Below are 22,772 nucleotides of genomic sequence, written 5' to 3'. Positions count from 1 at the left end.
GCACCCTGGACATAGAAGCTCTTTACACCAACATTCCTCCCCCGGTTTAGAAACTGGACCTTTAATAACTCCATTCATCTGAAGAAGTGGGTTGTGCCCACAAAAGCTCATGATACATGGTTTGTTGGTCTCTAAGGTGCTGCAAGACTATTTGCTGTTCAAGTTTCTCCTTAGAAGAAGCCAGCATTGTGATCCCCCCCCCCCACCTTCAAGTCAGAGTTTATTCTCTGGTCCTTGCCAGTCTTGATCCTTAGTCTCTTCCCCTCTCTACTGTTCCTATCCTGGGGCTCTGTTTGGAAGACGAGCTCCACCTAGCACTACACAGGAATGTGTGAACAAGTAAGTACCTCTTTGGATCTAGACTGGGATCCACCCAAAGCATTCCACTGCTTGAATCCTGCTGGCTAAAGGGACTACACTTTACCTTTAATCTACCAGTGGATTTGTGTTTGAGCAGTGCAGAGCACACACACCCCTGCAGCCCGGGCTGGTCCTTGAGTGTCTCTCTCCCCATTTGCTCCCTGAGGAGCCTCTTCTGTTTCCCAGGGCTGGCCATACTTCCTTCCCATGCCCAGCCCTGGGAACGAGGCCAAGACGGGAGAAGACCGCTATTTGGGATGGTGAGCCTTGGGGACGTGGGGCTGGAATTAGCAGAGCTGTTGTTTGGCAAGTAACTGCCATCTCAAATGAGTCTGGTCCCATGCTCGTCCCCAGTGCGGATCTTTGACCCATGCTCTGCTCTGTTGGTCTTAAAGGAGTCTTCCCCATTGCCCCTCTACTTTATTCAGTGTGCTCCTGCTCTGGTCTCTGGGTACTGAGCTTGTGCCTGCTCTCTGTCCTCAGGAATATCGGTGGATTTCCAGCAATATGAGGGTGTTCACCTCTCTGCCGTGATCCTCAAGACATTCCTTCGGGAGCTGCCAGAGCCTCTGCTCACGTTTGGCCTCTACAACCATGTTGTCAACTTCCAGAGTGAGTTGGGGGCAAGAGGGCCCAGCCAAATGAAGCCTGAACTTCTTGTGGGCAGGGATCTTCTTCAGTCTACCCTGGACAGCTACCCTCCCTGATCCCAGGCTGTGACACTGGTGCTTTCCCAAGGAATCCAGACAGCATGGATGAGCCCTCATTGCCAAGGGAATCTGCATGGGATGGAGAAGAGAGGGAGTCCTGCCTGGGGTACCCATCCATAGGGAGCAGGGTTCCTGCCTCTCAGAGGAGCCTCCCTGTGTGAGTCAGGGCCCGCATTACCTGGGGAGAGTGGAGTGTTCTCCTTCATTGCCAGTGTGAGCTAGGCTCTTGTTCATGTGTTTCCCTTTCAGACACTGAGGAGTCGAATCGCGTGGATGTTGTTCGCAAAACCCTCCAAGCCCTGCCTGAGGAAAACTACCAAGTGCTCTGTTTGCTGATGACCTTCTTGGCAGAGGTGAGTTGCTCCAAGGGCAGGCTCCTCCCCTCTCAGCTCAGAGCACTTGGTCCCAGCTCCATTACTGCCCATCCACTCCCCCCAATATAGATGCTGCCCAGTAGAGAGGGAGCAAGGGTCAAGCCAGGAAAGCACCTTTCGTTATCCCCCTTTCCCAAGGGCTGGAACCGGGTGTGATTTGTTGGGCTCAGGTAGTCTCTCTCACTGGGGCGGGGAATAGGGGCCCAGCTCCTGAGATGGTGAAACCTCCCACTTTGCAAGTCAAGGCCAGGAAACAGGTATGTGCACCAGATCCGGCCCTGTTAGATTAGCTGCTCCACTGGGCCAAATCTGTCCCCAGCAAGAAGGCAGAGACCTCAGGCACCCTAGTGCTTTGGGGATGCTGGATGACAACACTCCCTGGGCCCAGATATCTCTGTGAGAGCAGGAGGGTAGGATGCCAGCTGTGCAGAATGTGGTAGGGTATCACTTGCCATCTCAAAAGCCCTGCACATCACCCAAGTTGTCCTTCCCTGGACTCTAGTTGCTGCCTTCCCCTTCCCTTCCCGGCCTGGAGAAGCTAGAAGAGGCTGATAGAATGGGGGGGGGCGGGATTGAGTAATTTACAGTCAAACTCACATCAATTGAGCTGATTGTGTGGCCTGGGCTGGGAAATGGCTGAAGGGTGTTGGAACTGCAGAGGGTGGCTAGAGCAGGGGCCTGGGCTCATGGCTGCTGGAATCCTACTTCTGTTCTGCCTCTTCATCATCATCTGTATTGCTGCACCTCTGAGCCGGGCTGGGCTCGGTCCAACAGCCCGCGAGAGATGTCCCTGCCGTGGAGACAAGGCAGGCAGCGTGAGAAAGGAAGGGCCGTCTTCCCCATTCACTCACTGGTGGGGAACTGACACACACAGACCAAGTGATTTGCCCAGACTCCCACAGGCAGCCGGTGACAGAGCTGGGAATTGAACCCTGGTCCCAAGTCCCAGTCAAGTGTTTTCCGCTTCTCCTTCTGGGGTTCATGTATTTCTTTTTGTGCCTCAGTTTCCCCCCTAGGTTAGGAAGTGGAGCCCCTACCATGGGTGTCAGAGAGGGCAGCGCGTCAATGCTGCTGTTGCTGCTCTGAATCCTCGCGGTGACCTTTCTCCCTCCGATGCAGGTCTCCGCCAACTGCGACGTGAACAAGATGACAAACACCAACCTGGCAGTGGTTTTTGGCCCCAACCTGCTGTGGGCCAAGGATGCAGCTATCACCCTCAAGGCCATCAACCCCATCAACGCCTTTACCAAGTTCCTGCTGGACAACCAGAAGGTGCTGTTCCAGGACGTGGAGGCCTAAGCTGGGGCCAGCCCACACTAGCACACTGTGCCCACCTTCCCCCTCCCTCTTCCTACCTTGTGGAGCTGTGGCCAGGAGCCTCCGGTACAGAGGGTTCATTAGAGCTCAGGCAGTGAGCAGAGTGAGGGCTGTGGAGATGGTGGGACTGCAAAAAAGCAGGTGACTATTTGCCAGAGGTAGGGGAGGGGAGCTGGTCTCCCCATTCCTGGGAGCGGAGGCTTGTCCCCACAGCCATTCTGTGCAGCTCTTCCCTGGCCATGCTGCTGTACTGGGGGCTGTTCTCTCTCTCTCCTTCCCTCCAAGGGCTCCTTTCTGCCCTCCTCTCCTCCCTCCAGCAGCCCTGCTTCTGTGCAGCTCCCCAGATCCCAGCTCATTCCTCCTTCCTGCATCAGCTAGGCTAGCAGAGCCAGGGAGAGCTTGGCTCGATTGGTGGGGCAGGATGCCAGCCCCTCCTATCGGAAGCTGTCCTGGCTCCTTGCCCCCAGCTGGAGCAGGTCAGGTAAGCCTTGTGCTGCCTGTGTTGCTCCTGGGCTAATAACAACCCAGTGTACAAGTGAAGGAGTAACTCGCTCTCGGGGGGGTTGGGCCACTGCGCTCTGCCAGAGACTCTGTGATTGAGGGGAGTTGGCTTAGCCCTGCCCTCTGCTGGCACTTTTACACCAGGGAGCCAGTAATGCCTCCCCAGGGGGCACTGGCACTTACTGCCATTACTGGTCACTTTCACCAAGAGGTGGGTGCGCGGGCCTGGGGTCTGGGGTGTTTAGCATGTGGTAGCCCAAGACTACTCAGTTCTGGCTCTAATGGGTCCCCTTGGCTTTGTCCTTGGCTCCTGGTGGGAACGTTTCATTCCAGACCCGGCCTCAATGGGTATGTGCTACCTGGGGATGCAGGGCCCCCTTTGTAATGCTCTGTGGTCAGTAAGCTTGTTGGAATCATGCAGGGGCAAGTGCCCTGGCGGCACTTGACTCCCCGTTGCCAAAGCCCACAATTAACACTGCCTTTCTTTGTGGCTGCAGCACAGGGACACTCCTGGGGCCCCAGCTTCTCTGCTGGCTAGCCCCGATCCCAGCTGCTTTTTGACTTTGCGGGTGTGTGGAAATTTATCCAGAAAAAATGTAAGTCAGAATGTGGCCTGAAAGGAGGGGCCTGGGCACTGAGGTCAAACCTTAGTCAGAGCGTGCAGGGCCTGGATTGCAGGAATGTGTCCAGGGCTGAGCTCTCAGGTGCCAAAGCTACCAGGAGCATTGTGCCATACAGCATGCCCCAAGCCCAGTTCCTCCCTGCCCCATGTGTCCCTTCCACCCTGTCAGGGGAGCTGCTTGGATGCAGCCCTTATGTGCCAGGCGGGTAGCGAGGGAGCTGGTTCTCTGCAGGCCAGGCTCAGGAACAAAGCAGGCAGATCCCCTTGTGAGGCAGGTGCACTGCAGTCACTGCCTCAGGGTTGGTTGTAGTATGTGGGGATCCCCTCTGCCACTTGCTAAAGTAACTGGGAGCTCACCTCTCCTGTTCTTGGCCTTCTCGAGAGAGGCTTCCATACTGGAGCAAGACTCTCTGTTTCTAGCCTCGCTCCCTAAGATCCATAATCCTTGTGTCCTGCTGTGTCAGGGGCTAGTCCTGGGCCTAGCTGCAGCCCAGCCCTGGGGAAACATTGGGACCAAGCACAGCTCATCTTATAAAGTGGCAATTTCCTGTTGGACATTGAGCTGCTTTTAATAAGATTTTAACCTGCCCTAGAAGTTGACCAGAGGCTGATACCTTGGTTTAAAAATATGACAAACTGCTGATGAGCATCAACAACAGGAATGGGGTCTCCTCTGCCAGGCCCAGGAGCAGGGACCCAGGATTGGCAGGAACTCTGTCCTGCAGTGCAGCCTAGGCTCAGTGCGGTCTCTTCTTGCCATTGCCAACTGCGCACGGGGTGACACCCAGACGGGTGAGATGGGTAAGTGGAGGAGCAGAGAATTCGGAGGAGGGTTGGCGTACTGGCAGTGCATGGCTTGGGGTCACCCATCCCACATCGGGTGCTGAGGCTCTGGGAGGCTGAAGGGCCCCGTGGGGGAGGCACCAGGCCCAGAGCTGTATGTTCTGCTTTGTGCCAGTTGAATTTCTGTCTGTTGGGCTGGGACACAAATGACTTTTGCTGTGAATGAGTCTATAGTGATGGTCTGAGTGGGTCACTAAGGGCTTCTAATTGAGCTTGACTTCTGCTAGATCCAGCAGCCTCCCGTGGAGGTTTCTTGGGAAATCTGAAGGGACGTGGGGCTCCTACTGAGATCAGGGGGGAGGATAGTGTAGGAAGAGCCCTGTGCTTGTCCCCTGAGCTTTGTTAGGTTATGCTTAGTGTTGACAAGCTCGAAGGGGGTGTGAGATCCCATATCATAGCTTCTATCCACCCCCTCTCAAGGGGAGTATTCCCATCCTGCATGTATGTCAGAGCAAAACTAGGCTGGGATTGCTGATGATATCTGGGCCACAGCTCATTGTTCCTTGGCCTAGATTAAATCTCCCCTGAGGAAAGGCAAAACAAGCTCCGTTCCTTGGGAACAATCAGAATCTTAAGGACAGTAGCCCAGAATAGAAATTCCCCCTGGCCTGGCTGCAGACTCAGCTGCTGCTCTCTGAAGTGAATTCCTGCCCATGTGTGCACACAGCTGGTAGTACTGAAGCCTGAGCTGGTCCGTGTTGAGAAATCAGGGTGGGGCAGCCCAGGGGCTGGGAGGTATTTCCATAACCTCCCAGAAACACTAAAAAAAATTCTATGTAGTTAAAACTCCTGCATTTAGGGGCTTTCCTATTTGAATATAATGGTGCCTGCTGCAAAGCCCGGTGCTAGTGGCTAACTCTGCTTCTGGGGCAGAGCTCTGCATGGGGAAGGGAGCAGACCTGGTGAAAAGTCAGGGTGTTGGTACTGCACATGGTGAGAATGGGCTTCCAAGGTTTTGGGAGAAATCCAGTGTAAATATTCCCATTCCTTTATCCACTCCCCTGCCTGATCTACTGGCCCTGCCAAGAGGCCTGGGACAGGCATGGCAGCTATGGCTACTTTACTTCTCAATTTAGTCTTCTGGATGCCTTTTATGAAAATATTACACTTGGGCTTGTGTGTGAAGCGGTGGCCTGGGCCTGACTGCAGCCCTTGGCTTCCCACACTGGATGGCAGGTGAGTGACTGAGCCCACATCTCTGCCAATGAACTGGGAACTGAACTGCCTTCCCTGTCTGGCTGCCTCTGGGGCCGTACAGTCTGAGGCAGAGCTGGGAGAGAGGTAGCATGAAGGTAGCTAGAGTGACTAGAGGATCAACCTTGGCCCAAGAGGCCACACTAGTCCCTGCTGCCTGTAAGTGATGGTTGGCAGCAGGTATGGGGTTGCATGGTTACTCTGTGTATTTGTCTCCCATAAAGTGTCCTTGTGGACACAGCTGCCCAAGAGCTTCTTTCCCAGCGCGGCTTCTGTATTAATATTGACCACAGTGGCCCTTTCGGGGTGAAACATTGTCTCCCCTCTGGGCCTTGCTCTGCAGTGCTCAACTCCTCTGCTTCCCTTATTCCAGTGGTATCTGAGCAGCCAGTGAGTATACACTGCACAACTGGCTCTAGCAGTCAGCCCCTCTACCTGTCTTTTCTGGAGCAAGAGCCTTTGGGTGGTGCAGATGAGGCACGGCTAATTTGATGCCTTATAGTAACTTCTCTCCTGACTTGGCAGAGACCTCTGAGGGCCAAACTAGTCCCTGACTGCTCTTCCAAGCAGTGGGGCTCTAGTGCAGTTCACAGCTTTGCTTTTTGTTGGTGTTCCCTGCCTTCTCTCCAGTTGGTGTTTGGCAGGCGCAGGGCTGGGGGTTTTACTGTAACATTAATTCACATCAATTTTTATTTCCTTCTGTGCTGCACCAATCTTGTATTTCACAGTTTGCACTTTTTGTATTTCAATAAAAATCAAAACCCAGCCCCAGAGCATGGTGTGCTTGTTCCAGCTGCAGCCTCTGCAAGATAAAGCAATGTGGTCCCTGCCCTGTAGGGCTTACACTCACAATACACCAGCCAGCAGGGAGAGGGGTAGAACACAAGCAAAACACACTCTATGGTCATAGCAAACTGCATGTTAGATCATGACTATTTTGGGGGAAGATGTGTGTTGAGGTCTGTGTGTGGGGAAAATAGCTTTACTTTTGTGGGGAGGAAGAATCAGCTAACATGGAAGGGCTGTTGAGGTGGTTAAAGGTGAGGTAAAGGGCGGGGGGGGGGGAGCTGGAGCAGGCAGCCACTCAGCATGAGGCAGGCAGAACTGTAGATAGTTGTGTGACTGTTCAAAGTTTTCTGCTGTGGCTGGTTCTGCTCCTACCAGTTGGGAGTCTCTGGCTGACTTCTCTTTGCAGCCCACAGGGGGAGGACAAGACAGCACCATCTAGATCTGGGCTGTGGGGGTTTCTGTGCCAGGGAAAGCTTGGTAGGTTTCAGCCCCCATTGTGGTGCTTGAGCGGAACAGGACAGACTCAGCTCAAAGCCCTGAAAGAACAGTTACCGTTTTTAAGTGTACTTTGAGATGTGTTGCTCGTGTCCATTCCAGTATGTGCACAATCATCAGAAGGCTTTTCCCTAGTGGGATCTATAGGATTGTCTGTAGTGGCCCCTGTGGTGATACCTCATGGCATCACACACATACCCCTACCAACCTGACCCCGCTTTAGTTCCTTCTTGATGAAAGTCTGATTGAGGGGAAGTAGATGGATTGTGAGCAACACATCTCACAGAGCAGCAGTTACAAAGGTAATAACTGTTTTCTTTTTCAAGTGATTGCTTGTGTACATGCCAATATGTGACTTACCAGCAGGTTGTACAGAGGAGGGCTCAGATCTCAACTTGTTCTTGAGTGCAGTACAGCTCTGCCAAATACTGCATCAACCTGGAACTATTGGGTGAGGTTATGAGTGGTGAAGATATTTACTGAGAACCATGTAGCTGCTGTCCTGCAGATGGCCTGAATTGGGACTTGTGCTTGAAAGGCCACAAGCGAGGCTTGTGCCCAAGGTGAATGTGCTGTAATGTGTGGCTGGCATGTTGGCCAAGTCATAGTACAGCTTGTTACACCTATTCATTCAGGATGACAGGTGCTCCCCCTAAAACTAACTATTCTAAGTAACTTTAACAACTAACCTACACAACAAGAACACTATGCTAGGGCCTAACTAATTGCGAAGCAAGAAATCAGAAACTCGCGGTGTGGAAAGAAGGAACTGAAGAGGGAGTTTAGGTGGCAGGGGTAATGTGACCCCAGCAGGACACCACAAAGGGTGGCTGACCTGACTGATAGAAGTCTTCCATCAGTTTGGGTGGCACAGACACACACATATTGGAATGCACATGAGCAATCACTCAAAAAATGTGGCCTTTTGACTTTTTCAGATACCATCAGGGGTCCTCGATGAAAAGGCTGGCGCCTCCTGCATGAGGGGCACCTCCAGTCTCTTAGAGAATACTGGTTATTGCAGTACTAGTTGGGCTAAGATTTTGAAAGCTGACCAATATCTAGGTAGGGGCTATTAGCACTGATGTGCTGATGAATTTTGCCTTTTCCACCCAGGATTGTCAGGCCCTCAGCAGAGTTGCTTACTGGGAAAGGTGTGTTCTGCCCTGACATACCTGTAGACTGGTCTCCTCGTTAGGGATGTCATGGGTTAACCAGCATGCCTCACCCTTACAGGATGATGCATACCAGTTAACTGGTGTCCTGGCTGAACTGTAGCAGCTCCTTGCCCACCTGCAGCATGATGGGCCCACCCACTGTGCCACAGGCAGAGGGCTGCTCTAGCCCAGCCAGGCCCGCCATAACCTCCCATTGGGATCCCACTTAACTGGTTAAGTGGAATTTTACATTCCTACTCTATGCAGAATAGTTTTGAGAGTAGAACAGCAGCATACTCAAAGCTATTCTGCTTGGCACCCCATGAATGCAATTGTCTGCTGTGAGAAGGATCTGTGATGTTTGTTGGTAGAGGAAGCAGGCTAAACTGAGCTGGATTTTCTACTCCCAGCTGAAACTTGAAGTGCTGCCAATCAAGCTTTTGTTTATAGAGAAGTCACAGCTAGAGAAGCAAGATAACATCTCTGTGCCCATAGCCAGCCTGGGAATTAATTATTCAAGTGCAAGCACATGCTAAAAGGGATTTACAAGTATTTGGGGCTCTCTTCCAAGAAGCCCATTGTTCTGTGCTAGCTCTCAATTTCTGTTCACCTGTTCTACCCCATATTGTGCAACATGGCACTGGGACAGGGTTTCTGTTCATACTGGCTGAATGAACAGTGCAGTCTGCACAAGATAGGATGCTGTGTCACTGCACAAGCCAGGAAAAACCGCTCTTTCCCTCCCCCCTCCAACGTTACAGCAAAGATTCTCACACCACCACCTCCTCCTCCCTTTTAGATTCTCTTCCCTAATGCCTCTGAGGCAGTAATACTGTCTGCACTTTAGCAACTCTGCCCTTTTGCATTTCATAACTTTCCTCATTGCATCTCATTCCACCTTCCGAAACAGGAGCTTGAAGGAATTAACCCTGCTTCTTCCCTCAGTTGTACCAATGTCTGCAGTTAAAAACTGGCTGGTTGAAGGGAAAAGCCATAAGTGGGAACATCCCAGAACCGGAATCTGCAGCGTAATTCACAGAAGAACTGAATCAGCATGACAAACAGTTAAGAGTTGCTTACATAAAAGTTTTTATTGGAAATTCTTTGAATACATGAAGTGCATTGGAGACTATTGCCAAAACAATGCAATTTAGTACCCTTCACCCAAAGCATTTGTAGGCCATCAGCTATGTACAAGCTTCCTTGACATAGTACAGGACTAAGCAGATGGCTATTAAAATTATGACATTCACTATTAAATTCTACAGCAGGCCACAGCATCAGCAGCTAGGTTCCTCTTGCAGAAGTGCTGTGAGCCAGTCATTTCTAATGAGTTGATTAGACAGAGCTGAGAGCCTAGATTCTGGAATGGAGGTGTCAAAACTCAGGATTGCCCAGGAATAAGCACACACCTCATTCCAAGAGAAACCTTTTATTGCTGTAGCTATCAAGCTATATCTTATCAACCCATCTGGGCAGATTTCCATGGGGTAGCATTAAATAGAAACCTGGTTGTGGTGCACAAGTTCTGCCTTGTGAGATACAGGAGCTGTGATCTTGAAGTCACATGAAAATGACCCGAGCACAGACACTAGGCCCTGGAGGCTTTTGGGACAGCAATAGCTCATCTTCTGTGGATACCACAGCAGTTCAGTGCAAAGCTGAGAAAGAACTACAGAAGCAATGCTGCCTAAGAAAGGGTCACCACCAAGAATGCCTATTTGCTTCTTCCTAGCAGTCCTGACAATGCATGCCAGTAGCTTACTAACCTTTATGAAACTCTTTAATGGGAGAGCTCCTCCAGGCATAGCCTGAAAGTTAAAGAGCAGGGAACCAGAGCACATCCACATGCAGCTTACTACAAGACTCTGGAGAATGATCAGCTGATTAAAGGGAGTCAGGAGATCTGGGTTCTATTGCTGATGAACCTAGCATTTACTCACCATGTGACTTTGGACAAATCACTTGACCCCTGTGTGTCTGGTTTCCACAGCTGTACTGTGGGGATGCAGCCTTCTTCACAGGAAGGTTTGTAAGGAAATTGTCAGCAAGAGCTTTGAAGCTCTGTTAGTCAGTGCTATTTACAGGGACAGTGGGATTTTTTTTATCTCCAACATTTCACTTCACTGGGATGCTTTTCAGCACTGGGGCAGACAGGTGATTGGATTACTCCTTGCAAAACAAGGATCCTTTCTATATGAGAGTTAGTTGGATTGGGTGAGGGGGGCCTGGGAAGGGAGAGTTGGCAGTTTCAAGAAATTATAAAACCCCTACCCATTGCTTTAGAACATACACTAAAGCACTTCCCCAGATCATATACAACAAATGACGGTCACCACAAGGGATGGGAAAGCAAAAGAACAACATGGTAGCACCCTGGGAATCTTCAGAGCAGCAAGAACGGAGGGCTGCAGAGGTCATATGGTAACCCAAGGTCTCACGTCATTCTCTAGCAAGCCTCTTTTTCAGTCTAAGGAATTGTGCTGAACTCTGGAGGAAGCCACATCAGCCTTTTGGATCATAAGGCTGGTTACTCCACCCGTGGAAAGGAAACTAGCAAGGATCCTCACAAGACAGAGAACTCTTCCCCTCCTCTCTCTCTCCCGCCCCCGAAACACTGTCTGAGGATAGCTGGGGGACTCGCAGGAGTCTTTTCGGTTACTCAGCCCAGTTACAGGTGCCTGAAGAGCAAAGATTTGCACAAGCCCAATTTCAAGTTCCTGCTTAGTGCCAGTACACAGTATCTCCCTTCCTCAGGTGGGACAAAGGACACACAACAAGCAGAACAAACACAGAGCACTGCCAACCAATCACGCTGCTCAAGAGCAGCCCATTACAAAAATAAACTTTTAGCTAATCATAAGCCAGCGGATTAAAGAGAGTACCATCAACTTTTCAAAAGTGTGCTTCTGTGAACAAGCTGCCTCCCGGACAGCTAAGGAACAGAACAAGTTCATTTCCCAAGCCTGTCGGAACGTAGCTCTTCAGGAAGTCCCTGCCACTCTGTTGCACCAACATGTGCATGTTATTACATTTATGCCCTGGCTGGGTGCCATGGAAAAAGCCCCCAGCACAGAACACTGTATTAGAGTAAATAAGTGTCTCTGAAAATAAATATCTTGGATTTTCCCCAACAAAGGCAGACATGTCATGGACCAGGGCTCCATGGCACAATGGCTGCCTGCAGTGACAGGACAGAATGACCCGCCCTAGTATGTCAAAATGTAACTTTAATATAGGTTTCTTTAAAAGCAATAAATATTTCCTGTTTCTTATATATTAACCATAGAGCAGCAAGGTTTGCAGAGAAAAGGAAAGATCCTTGGACAAAGAGGGCTAGTTACATAACCCTGGAGTTACAGAATTCCTATTTATATTTACAACTACATTTCAAGAGCAGCAACTACAAATTTAACATACTCTCTGGTGCCACTTGCAGATGCACCAGCACAATCACAGTCCATATGCTCAAGAAAGCCTTCCCACACAGCTTCTGTAGCTTCAAACCTGTGATTTGGACAGACACACCCAGCACAAGGCCCTAGGGAGAGAGTCTGCACAAAGACCCAATTCCTTCAAAGCAGAAAGTGAACGTATCTATAGAGGCAGCACTGTATACAGCATAAACGGGAAAGACTGCCACATCCCCTGGTGCTTTGCAGTCCACGTGCTCTCATTGAAGTCAGGATGAAACACCCCATTTCTAAGAGCTGATGTCCTGCACTCGAGATGGCTGAGTCTGCCAGTGCACAGGCCCTTTGTCCTGAGCCAAGGCTATCTATGCTTCAAGTGCAATTGCAGACCCAAGGAAAAGATAGCGTCTGGGGCCCAGATGCTAACTCATTTCTGGCAGCTCTTCATACACAGAACAAAGACTGACGGGGAAATGGGTTACTACAACAAAGCTTGATTTCTTTAGTGTTCTAGATAAGAACTCAAATGCCAGTAGGAAAAGAGGCCCAAAACTACTTTCCTGGGGCTTGGCTGAGGAGACTGACATTTGAACCTGTACCCAATATTGAGGGAGGTGATCCAACAAAGCCCACAAGACGCAGAGGAAAATGACACACGAAAGAGAGAGTAGCAGACGGACATTGCGGGCTTCCTCCTCCAGGTACTCAAGAAGCAGGACACTGCTGCTGCAATAAGATAACAGCTTTACTGCAAAGTCTCTACAAAGGCATCAAACTCTCGGACGTTTTTCTCGTGGACTGCCAGCTTCTCTGGTAAGGAATCCTGGGAAGGTAAAGAAAAACTCAGATCAGGGCTCACTCACAGAAGGCGTATCAGCCTAATCAAAAGAAAGCTATAAAACAATGGAAACATAGGGTACACGCTGGCCAAAGATCTCTACGCTGATCTGTGCTCTCTCCCCTTATACATGTACCACTCCTAGCAGAAGCAGGGTATTAAGACAGGCTCCAGAAGTGAACCTGAGAAGGGCTTTTTGCCCAGTTTGTTTTTTCTATAGAAGCAGCTGATGCAAAAGACCAGGTTGTAGTACAATTCCTTTAGCAGCTGCAGCACAATTACTCTGTCATACTATGTGACTAGAGACACTTAGCTGTCAGCATTAGGCATTATAGTTTTCCCAGGCAAAGCCATGTTACAAAAGTGGTGGGCCAATCACTGCATGTATCCAAGCAACACTCTTACTGCCTTGATTGGGAGCTTTGTCTGAATAAGGACTGCAGAATGAAGTCCAGATGTGGCAGAGGCAGCATTCAGTTCTTAGATGTGGATTCATCTAGAGAGTTGAACTATGGCAAGGTTGCCCCTTCAGGTAACAGGCAGTGGCACTCAGATGGGAGATGAGGATGTTTCAGAGCTGCCACAGACTATCATTTAATGGCAGGGTGAAGTAAAAGACACACTCACAAATGCAGCATGTGGAGTAAAAAAGTGGCACATTTCAGGTTATTTTAGAAGTGTAGGCTCCAGGGGTGGGACAGGGTTGGAACGGAGGCAGAATGTTTTCTCCCCAGAACCTTAGAGCATGGGTTATGCTCGTCTCCCAGTCCTTACCAAATTGTTCGAGAAGAGAGGCACTGACCTCCCAAATTACTTCTTTTCTGTGAATGGTCCTATTTTGTAAGGCTATGAGCTTAGCAGAGACAGGAATAATGAGGAGAAAGTACAAGACTATTAGAGCAGGGAAAAATGTTGGACAGTGGAAGAGTCCTGCAGCGGCAATGGCCTCTGGGAAGAGGATACCCAATGAAACACACAGATACAGCCCCACACACATATAGCATAAACCAACAACTCAATGGCAGCTGAGAACGTGCACTGAGAAGGAATCAGATTGGAAGGAAACAGATGTGAGCCCTTTTCAAAGGTCTCAAGTTCTGAGATGTACAGGTGTGTTCAGCAAATTGACCGGGGACCCTGCTGGTAGGTGCCTCTGCTCTCTTACGGGATGTTGGCTTGTTCAGGGAGCTAGGAGGAAGAGAGTATTATGAGAATGTATGTCCCTCACACACCAAAATTTTCCCATACCAGATCCTCTGCCATGGACTGAGCCCCAATGTCAATGGAAAGGCTGCTGAGCTGAGGGGGGTTCTGAAACTCGCGGTAGAACGTCCCCAAGTCCATTGGAAGAATGTCATCTTTTGAGAATGCTGGTTTCTAGAATTAAAGATACAAAAATTAACCCCCATTCAGAGAGTTCTGTCAGACTTCCCACTTTGCTCTTTTCACAGACAGAAAGCACCATCTGCTACCAGCAAACTCCTCAACATTACAGCAACAAATATAAGTCAAATAATTGAACAGCAGCATCAGCTATATCCCCTGCCACCAACAGAATGAGTGTTTCCCTGATGAGCTCATGTGCCTCTAAAGCACTACATTTCCCTAGACCCTGCTTTAGGTGTATGGGACACAGGGACAACACAAAAACAGGCCATCATGGATAATGGAGAAGGAAATAATATCCTCAAGTTGTGGGTTTACAAACATAAGTGCCTATACCATTTTTTAGGATGCCCAGGGCCCCTGTCCTTGATGTGGGAGCACAATGAGCTTTGGTTTGAAGAGAATCATCTATTTTCATTTCATCATCACACAAACACGTAGCGCCCACCCCAAAAGAGTAAAGCACTAGCTTGGGCTGATAGAAGACTGCATGGACTTACAAAGTCAACCATGACAAAGTCATCATGTGTGTTCCCGGTGCTGCTGCCACTGGAGCCCTCTGAGTGCAAGCTGCCCTGTAGAGGAGACTCAACATCTGGGGAGTCAGGAGGATTCACCTGCCCAAGAAACCAGAGTTCATCAGTTTCAGGTCCTGTCACTCAGCCCATCTGTGTGATGTGACAGCATAGCAAGAAGCACAGTGACAGATACAAGAGTGTGCAGACACGAAGCACAGACTAGTGGGGGCTGTAAATCTGCTGTTTCTATCTCTGGAAAGCCCAAACTCTGGCACACAAGTGGTTGTTAGAAACCAGCTGATGCAAGTAGCTGGTTCTTTGGTCAGAAGAGGCATGCAAAGCTAAGTTAGGAAGGATACATCCATATTGCATGATCCATACTTGAAACATACGGATGGCTCAAGAGGGGCGGGGGGAGGTCTTACCATGGGGTCATTATCTTCCAGCTCAACATTCTTGGGAGCAAACATGGCAAAAGGAATGTCCAAGCTGGCCATGGTTACCTGGAGAGATTCAATGGGCATAACATCAGCACTTCTGTAAAAGTCTTTGCTTATACAGGATGCACCATCTCATTGCAAGGCTTTATGTCAGGATCTGCTAAACTTTACCCAATCAAAGTCATACTGGCAACATGCCAGGAACCCAAGGGCTACACTTAGAGGACATAACATATGACAGGTTGCTGCCAACTTCCTCTTTAATACACAGGTGTGACCCGCAGAGCCACCAGGCCCAGCATGCAATAAAGCACTGCATTCAGAGACCTATAGTCCTTACACAGCTCTGACTTCCCATTTCCTATGGCTGCCCTCGTGACGTAGGATTTCCCCCTCTGTCCAGCAATGGAAAAAAAGAAACAGCGGCATGACAAAAAGTGCACCCCAAGTCCACAGCAGAATGGTCACTGCAAATTACCTGATTAATGGGTTTGTTGACAAAGGCCCCCACCTTCCGGACAAAGATGGTCTCCAGGAGGTCATGTGGGGAACCACTCTTCCCTTCGCTGCTGTTTGATACTGTTTCCGTGTCCTCACTAGGGAAGAAGGTGAGAAGTGCTGATGGCTCATTGCACATAAACAATAAGACAAACCACATTCTTCTGATAAGATTTCCTTGTTTTTTAGGCCCTCGCCCAGAGCTGGGCAGGTGAGGTGGGAGAAGCACAAAGCATCCCTGTTCTTGTCAGAATTTTCCCTTCAGCCACCAGGATGCAATAGGGACTGCAAAGCTGCAGAGCAGCTTTCTGCTTGGCTCTGAGAAGGAACCAAGGAACCATCCTATCAGTACGGCAGAAAACCTTAGGACAGGCTGCTCAGAAGAGGTGAATGAGAATGGAAGGGAGTTAATTTTAGAAATTACAAGAAAGCCTGAGCAGTTCTTGCCAATTATTCTTTCCGGAACATACAATTCTTGGATATATTCCCTGTCAGGAGACCGTGACAGGAATCCCATACCCCATGAAGCGAGAGTAGTCCAATAGTACAGCAGCCAGTGCCAATCTGATTAATTTTCATTGGGTGGCTTATTCAGTATATTCTCAAAACCTGATTTTCAAAAGTATTCAGAAGCTCTAAAAATCTGGGCCTCAGTCTTCCGGCAGGCTTTAGCCTTTTGATGGTGACTGGTTAGTTAAGGAGCATAGGACAGTGCATTAGTGCTACTGTAACAAACTGGATTTTTTTTAAATTGAGTAAAAAGCCAAGTTGGTTAAAATGTTTTCTATGGCAACTGTCCCATGGCCATGAGAGGAGATGGAACCACAGGGGAAAAGGGGTTCTGGAAACACAAACAGGAAGAGCTAACTGGCTGAAAAGGAGATTAGGTTTTCATGCAATTTGGAGTTTAAAGTTGCATTGTTTTCTGTTCAACAAGGATTCCTGCCCCCAAAGTTTCTTAATATAACAGTTAAATAGCTGGTTTCTATTACTAATGTTTTATAACAATTCAGAAGAAGCCTTTTTTTTGGGAGGGGGGGGGGGGAAGAGAGAAAACATTTACTACAGTAAAACTCCGATGGTCCGGCATCTGATGGTCCAGCACTCCTGATGGTCCGGCACCATCAGGAACCCAGAAGTGCTCCGGGCAGCCAGACAATTGGATCTGCTCTGCCCCCAGCTTCCCCGATTCAGCCGCTGCTAAAACTGACCAGCAGCTGAATCAGGGACGCCTAGGGCAGAGCAGCTGGAGTGCTGCCGGGTAGGTCCTGTAGCGCTGCCCTCTGGGGCTGCAGGACCAACCCGGCAGCACCCCAGCTGTCCCCGATTCAGCTGCTGCTGAAACTGACCAGCGGCTGACTCCAGGAAGCCTGAAGCAGAGTTGCTCTGCCCCGGGCTTCCTGGAATCAACCCCTGATCAGTTTCAGCAGCAGCTGACTCGGGTAAACCTGGGACAGAGCAGCTGGGGTGCTGCCGGGTTGGTCTCGCAGCACCAAGGTTTGGCACTACCGGACCAACCCAGCAGCGCCCCAGCTGCTCTGTCCCAGACGTCTGGATTCAGTCGCTGTTGAAACTGACCAGCAGCTGACTCCAGGAAGCCCGGGGCAGAGCAACTCTGCCTCTGGCTTCCTAGAGTCAGCCGCTGATCAGTTTCAGCAGCAGCTGACTTGGGGACACCTGGGGTAGAGCAGTTGGGGTGCTGCCAGGTTGGTCCAGTAGCGTCGAGGAGCGGTGCTGTGGGACCAACCCGGCAGCACCCCAGATGCTCTGCCCCAGGCGTCCCCAAGAGCAGCTGGGGTGCTGCCGGGTTGGTCTCGCCGCGCCAAGGGTCGGCGCTACCGGACCAACCCGGCAGCACTCCAGCTGCTCTGCTGCAGGCGTCCCCGATTCAGCCGCTGCTGAAACTGACCAGTAGCGACAGAATCAGGGACGCCTGAGGCAGAGCTGGACTATCGGAAGGAGGAACTATGAGGGGTCTGGGGTAGCATCGCCCCCCACCCCATCCCAGACCCTTCATAGCCCCCCTTTCCGATAGTCCGGCAAATCGGATAATCCGGCACCCCTTGGGTCCTAAAGGTGCCGGATTATCGGAAGTTTACTGTATTGAAGCCACCTCATCTTGCTGTTCATGAATCAGACAATTTAGAAGTAAAGCTTCAGTACTCAAGGTGCTCAGGTACTATGAGGGCCACAAAGTAGAAGAGATAGACCAGATCTTTAGGGTGTTTTTCAGTTTCTGTGCTAGGAATGAAAGCTGCTGACTTCTTTAAAGGTAGAGCAGCCAATCTAGTATTATTGATAGATATAAAGAACTGCCCTTCAAATGTTTAAAAGAAAAGTCAATTTTAAATGTGATTCAGCTTTACACAGTCAAAGATGAACGATTAGAAGTGTTGCACCTCCTACCAAGACCTACCTACTGGAAGGAGTAGCTGCTGAGTAGAGGGCTCCATCCAAAGGAGTGCACATTGCCATCCTCTCATGGTCAGCCTGAGTGCCATGCGCTGGCTGGCTAAGAACTGGGGGTATCCCACCCTCCTTCCCTGGAACAATCAACTAAAGTGGAAAGGAATGACCAAGTTAGAGATCTTAAGACTGATACAGCAACACACTACAGCTCTACAGTGGGTTCTCTCATGCTGGAAATAAGATCTTTTTGGCTCACCATGGATATGCTCTGACTACACCCCTGCTAGAACACAGCAGTGATCTTCCGACAGGGAGCAAGAAAGGGGAATTAATGTGAGAGGGGACTTTCCCAATGAGAGAATTCATATAATTTACTTTCTAATTCTTTCTGCCTCAGATTTGGTGCCAATTTTCCAGACTCTTGTCTTACCCTGTTCTTAGTGCAATGTCTCCATTCTACCTAGTGGAAAAAAATTGATTGAAGTCCTACTTCAGATGAATCCAAGAGCCCTACGGCGCTACTTCCTGGCTTATTTGCTAGCACCATGTTCTTTTAATTTCTCCAGGCCCTTTGCACTCTTGATGTAGTTGCATGCAATATCTTAGCTGTGTGATGCTTAGTCGCTGCAGTGCAAGCCACACTGATTCTTCCAATCTCTAAGAGTACCTGATGAGGATGTGCCGCATTCAAACCACCAGCAAAGATTACTGGATACCCCATGTCAGCTGATCCAACTCCCAGGGCAGCAGGCTGATAGGAAAGACGAGAACTGGAGAGCTAAGAAACAAGAGAAAAAAAAATACAAAGGGGGCAAAGGAAGAGGAGAGAGAAAGGGGAGAGGGAAAACCCCACAGTCTGAATAGTTATCAGAATCATGGGAGATAGAACAGGAAATGTCAGAGGCACAGTGCATGCATGGCGCTAGGCTAGCAGAGTGTCTCAAAGTTTTGATTTAATGTATATAGTTTAAAACAAAATCAGCCTTGTAACAGAAAGAAGAGGAAGATTTGGCCTAAAAGCAAGCCTGGTTTCTAGTAGTGAACAGGCAGGCAAACAACCTCAGTAGGCTGGAGTGGGAGAGAGAATGTCAGGAAGGCCTGCAGTACAGCTCTTGCATCACATACTGGAGAAAAGGACAGGTGCAACCAGTTGTAAACTCATTGAAAAGCCCATATAAACACTGACATTTAAAACCCACTTCCTTATCAAGAAATCAAGCTCTCCTCATACTCACTGCAAACAAAGGGTGATGTAGCAGGAATGAAGGACACGCCCCCCTACCTAGTCAAAGGAAACAAACCTCTCTGTAATGGCTCTCCATCTTGCTAGCTAAAAAGAAAACCAGCAGGCTAAGCCCCAGGAGATTTCCTCTCCCAGTATCCCAAACTCAACTAGAAATATGAGCACCATGACTACAGCAACACTGCAATTCACAAGTGAGTCAATATTCTTAGGCTATGTCTACACTATGAGATCTCAGCAAAAAATATAAAAATGAGCCCCTCATTAGCATGAGTTGTGATCTCATTTGCATCTTTTCTGCTGATCTGTTTTTTTCACTGGGTTTTTGCGCAAAATCAAGCAGTGTGGAACCCCCTTTTTCTGCAAGATTGGTATACCTCCTTTTTTGGGGCATAAGGATCTTGCAGAAAAAGAGGTTTTTGCACAAAAAGAAAACGTCCACACTGCTTGTTTTTGCACAAAAACGGATCGGCAGAAAATATGCAAATGAGATTGCAACTCATGCAAATGAGTCCTTCATTAGCCTATTTTTGCTGAGAAAACTCATAGTGTAGACATAGCCATAAAGCTGACATTTTTGAGGTGGGGGCCTGACAATTTAAAGGCTGCTCACAAAGATCAGGCGGCGCTTATAGAGTCTGGGTGAAGCTGGATGGAGTGGTCTCTTCTCATAAACCAGGCAGGTCCAGTCTCAAGAACTCTTATTTTGCTAGAAGTATCATCTGATGCTATACTTCGACTTGCATAGAGCTTTCCACTTCCCAGAGTCCCCAATATGCCTCAGGGACTCTAGGGGCCTTTCCCCACTGAACTGGCCAAATATACTCTCTATGTCTAAGAAGGTCCCTGCAGACATTCCTTCCGACTATACACTGTCATTTTCTGCAAGTAAAAACATCTATCACCTTCTCACCAGACACTGTCAACGTCAAATTTAATTAGATAAAAGTAGCTTCAGTCCCTGCAACTGCCACCAAGACCCTCAGCAATTTTTGTGATTTTATAATAAAATGATTCTCTCCCCCGTTGCTGTGTATAAGGCCCATAGATACAGGAGAAACCTATCTGACTATTCAGGAGAGACATACAAAACAAATAAACAAAGTAGAGAACAGACTTTTTCAAGTACTCTTAGCTGTTACTTGTAACACTCAGAGATCAAACATTTTCAGACAGCCAGTGGGATATTTTCCAGTAAACTGTGTCTCAGCTTTAACATTCTAAGAACAAGCACCACTTTATAGGAGGTGCAAGTTCCAGAGCCAGAGGCTATTCTCGACAACATTTTTCAGCACTATCCACTGATGCTGGTTGTGTCAGATGGGTAACAGATAATGATCTCTAAGTTCCTGCAACTGAAACACATGGGTAACAACAAACATCCTGATTGGGGAAGAGAACTAGGCCAAGATCCTCAAAGGTATTTAGGCACTTAACTCATATTGATTTCAAGTGGAGTTAGGACTTAAAAACCTTTTAGGATCTGAAGTGAAACCCTGTCTTTACTGAAGTTGGTGGCTAATCTCCCACTGACTTCAGAGGGGTGAGGATTTTACTTCAGATGTTTGTACTGAAATGCTTCAAAGCACACAGTCAAAATGGGTGCTCAGTTCCTTTTTGCTCCTCAAGACCCTTTCATAGCTTTGCCTCCCCCCTTTTACTTACTCCCTGCCTACTTCATGAGCAGAGCTGGAAAAAGCTTCTCTCCAGGCAGTCAACATCTGTGGTCTCTGGTATTACAGAAGGTATGCTGGGCCTCCTTGACTACAGAGGTAAGGAAAGCTGCTTCTTTCCCAAGACCCTACCACGCAACAAAGCACTGTGCACTTTTCTAAATGAACTTCTTCCCACTGCAATTGAACCTTCACAAGACACTCCTCCCCATCCCCAAACCTCTTAAAATGCATGCATTAGTCGTTACCTATATGGCAGCTGCGCAGCACTAGATTGCAAGTGGTTTTTATTTTAAAGAGCACTAGAGCACGCATTTGAACAAACAAAAAACTCTGCCATAAAAAGAATCACAGACACTGCAAACAGATCTAACTAGAACAAAGAGCCTATTCCATTTTAGGCTGACCAGCTTCTTTAGCCTAAGGAAGCAGCAAACAGATTTATTTCCCAATGCATACTCTGGACAGTTAAACTTGTACCTTTCCGAATTTTTAAAGCACTATCAGGCCATAGATATTGTATTCTATTGTGAACTCACTTGATGTGAAAAGGCCAGTCCCATCATAGGGACCTTCAAGGTGTCCATCACCACAGGAGGAGGGGTCTGAAAATGTGCCTTAGTGACAGTAAAAACACACTGTGCACGTACATGGACACACAGAGGAAAACAAGAAAGGAAGAAAGAGAAAAGACTTGAGAGAAGAATTGAAAAGAGTTGGATGAACTGAACACAGGTGAGGAGAGTCAATGACCAACCAGAGCAATCTGACAGCTTTATGCATGATAAAATTCTCAGTACTGCTAGACATTCATTGAGTTTGTAAAAGGTTCAGAGGAGAAGCTGAGTTAGTCTGCAACAGGCAAAACTTAAAACAACCAATAGTCTAGGTCCTGTAGGACATCAGCTCTTAGTCTTCAGATGAAAAAGTGGGTTGTGCCCACGAAAGCTCATGATGCCTTCTACATGTTCTGTTAGTCTTTACAGTGCTGCTAGACTATTTGTTGTTTACGGGTTTTTTGGAAAAGGAGTCAGTCTTGTAGTAAACCAGTCCCCGTCATAACTCCAGAAAAAGTTAGACATAAGACAATTGCCAAACGCTCCATTCTGGGGCTTACTAGGACTGCTAGCCAGTTCACAAAGACTAGGCTGAGAAGCTTTTAGGAACAGCTGAGATAACTTGTATCTATTCAAAATCTATCTATATTTTGATAGTCTCCATTTCATATGTAGCTGGTCTTCCAAAACTGTAAAGGGCAGGGAACATGTCTGTGTGCGCCTGTGCAGTACCCAGCGCAATGGGTCCCTGATCCAGGCTGAAAGCTTTGGGCACTATTATGGCCCTTAAGTGCCTCAAAATAAAAATTGGCAATTTGTGGCATTAAAAACGGTCTAGAAGAGGTGCTTGAGGTGCAAGGAATGTGCAAGGGAATCCTCTGTGCCTCTCACCACACCAGTTCTGTCTCCAGGCTTCCTGGCAGCATGGTTCCATTGGAATTACACTAGTGGATACAATCCCTGACCACTTTGGTGTTCTTCACAGAAAATACAATATAGGGTAGGTCTGCATCTTTCCCGGTAAGCTCTGTAGGGCTACAGAGAGGATTTGTCCTGCAAGTCCTGTGTTTACCCACTTCCACCACACAGATCCCTGGACAGCACTACTTGAGAGCCAACACCAAAGAGTGGCTGAGCCTCCCTTCCATTTAGTAGGAATATGGAATACAGCGGAGGGGGAACACAATCTCTAGGTACAGGGTAGGGTCCATTGTGCACACAGTTCTCAGTACATGATCTGGACCTTTAGGTATTTATACATATATAAAGACGGTTTGTCTTTTTTCAACATATATTGTCCCTATATAGTGCCTTTTTAAATGCAGCCTTTGGCCAGAAAGGTTGACAATTGCTTTACATCTGATCATACTGTGTATGTAAATTATAAACCATGGAGCAGTAGTACCAGAGGCTGCTGTTGGTCACCAATCCGCAA

General features: G+C 48.5%; 2 protein-coding genes across 13 annotated transcripts in view; one reads left to right on the top strand and one right to left on the bottom strand.

Moving 5' to 3' along the window:
* The window catches only part of ARHGAP1 (Rho GTPase activating protein 1), a 38,242-nt gene extending 31,555 nt beyond the window's left edge, over nucleotides 1–6,687 (top strand). For all 4 annotated transcript variants that reach the window (XM_075927612.2, XM_075927609.2, XM_075927610.2 and 1 more), the window contains 3 exons: nucleotides 844–972; nucleotides 1,320–1,423; nucleotides 2,564–6,687. In XM_075927612.2, the coding sequence (XP_075783727.1) occupies nucleotides 844–972; nucleotides 1,320–1,423; nucleotides 2,564–2,743 (413 nt within the window). In that variant the 3' untranslated portion in view covers nucleotides 2,744–6,687. The remainder of the gene's footprint in view (nucleotides 1–843; nucleotides 973–1,319; nucleotides 1,424–2,563) is intronic.
* Nucleotides 6,688–9,427: 2,740 nt separating this feature from the next.
* Nucleotides 9,428–22,772, bottom strand: part of ATG13 (autophagy related 13) — a 45,134-nt gene continuing 31,789 nt past the window's right edge. For 3 of the 9 annotated variants that reach the window (XM_006117294.3, XM_006117296.3, XM_006117292.3), the window contains 8 exons: nucleotides 21,320–21,418; nucleotides 18,532–18,642; nucleotides 17,872–18,011; nucleotides 15,436–15,553; nucleotides 14,943–15,020; nucleotides 14,500–14,616; nucleotides 13,862–13,990; nucleotides 9,428–12,598 (listed from right to left, as the gene is read on the bottom strand). In XM_006117294.3, coding sequence (XP_006117356.1) covers nucleotides 12,521–12,598; nucleotides 13,862–13,990; nucleotides 14,500–14,616; nucleotides 14,943–15,020; nucleotides 15,436–15,553; nucleotides 17,872–18,011; nucleotides 18,532–18,642; nucleotides 21,320–21,418 — 870 coding nt within the window. In that variant the 3' untranslated portion in view covers nucleotides 9,428–12,520. Of the gene's footprint in view, nucleotides 12,599–13,845; nucleotides 13,991–14,499; nucleotides 14,617–14,942; nucleotides 15,021–15,435; nucleotides 15,554–17,871; nucleotides 18,012–18,531; nucleotides 18,643–21,319; nucleotides 21,419–22,772 lie in introns of all 9 variants that reach the window. The other 6 variants (XM_006117298.3, XM_006117295.3, XM_006117300.3 and 3 more) reach the window with 4 other exon arrangements.

The sequence above is a fragment of the Pelodiscus sinensis genome, chromosome 5 (genome assembly GCF_052426305.1).
Source record: "Pelodiscus sinensis isolate ZL-2025 chromosome 5, ASM5242630v1, whole genome shotgun sequence".
Taxonomy (NCBI): Eukaryota; Metazoa; Chordata; order Testudines; family Trionychidae; genus Pelodiscus; species Pelodiscus sinensis.
This window is presented reverse-complemented; position numbering and strand designations above follow the sequence as displayed.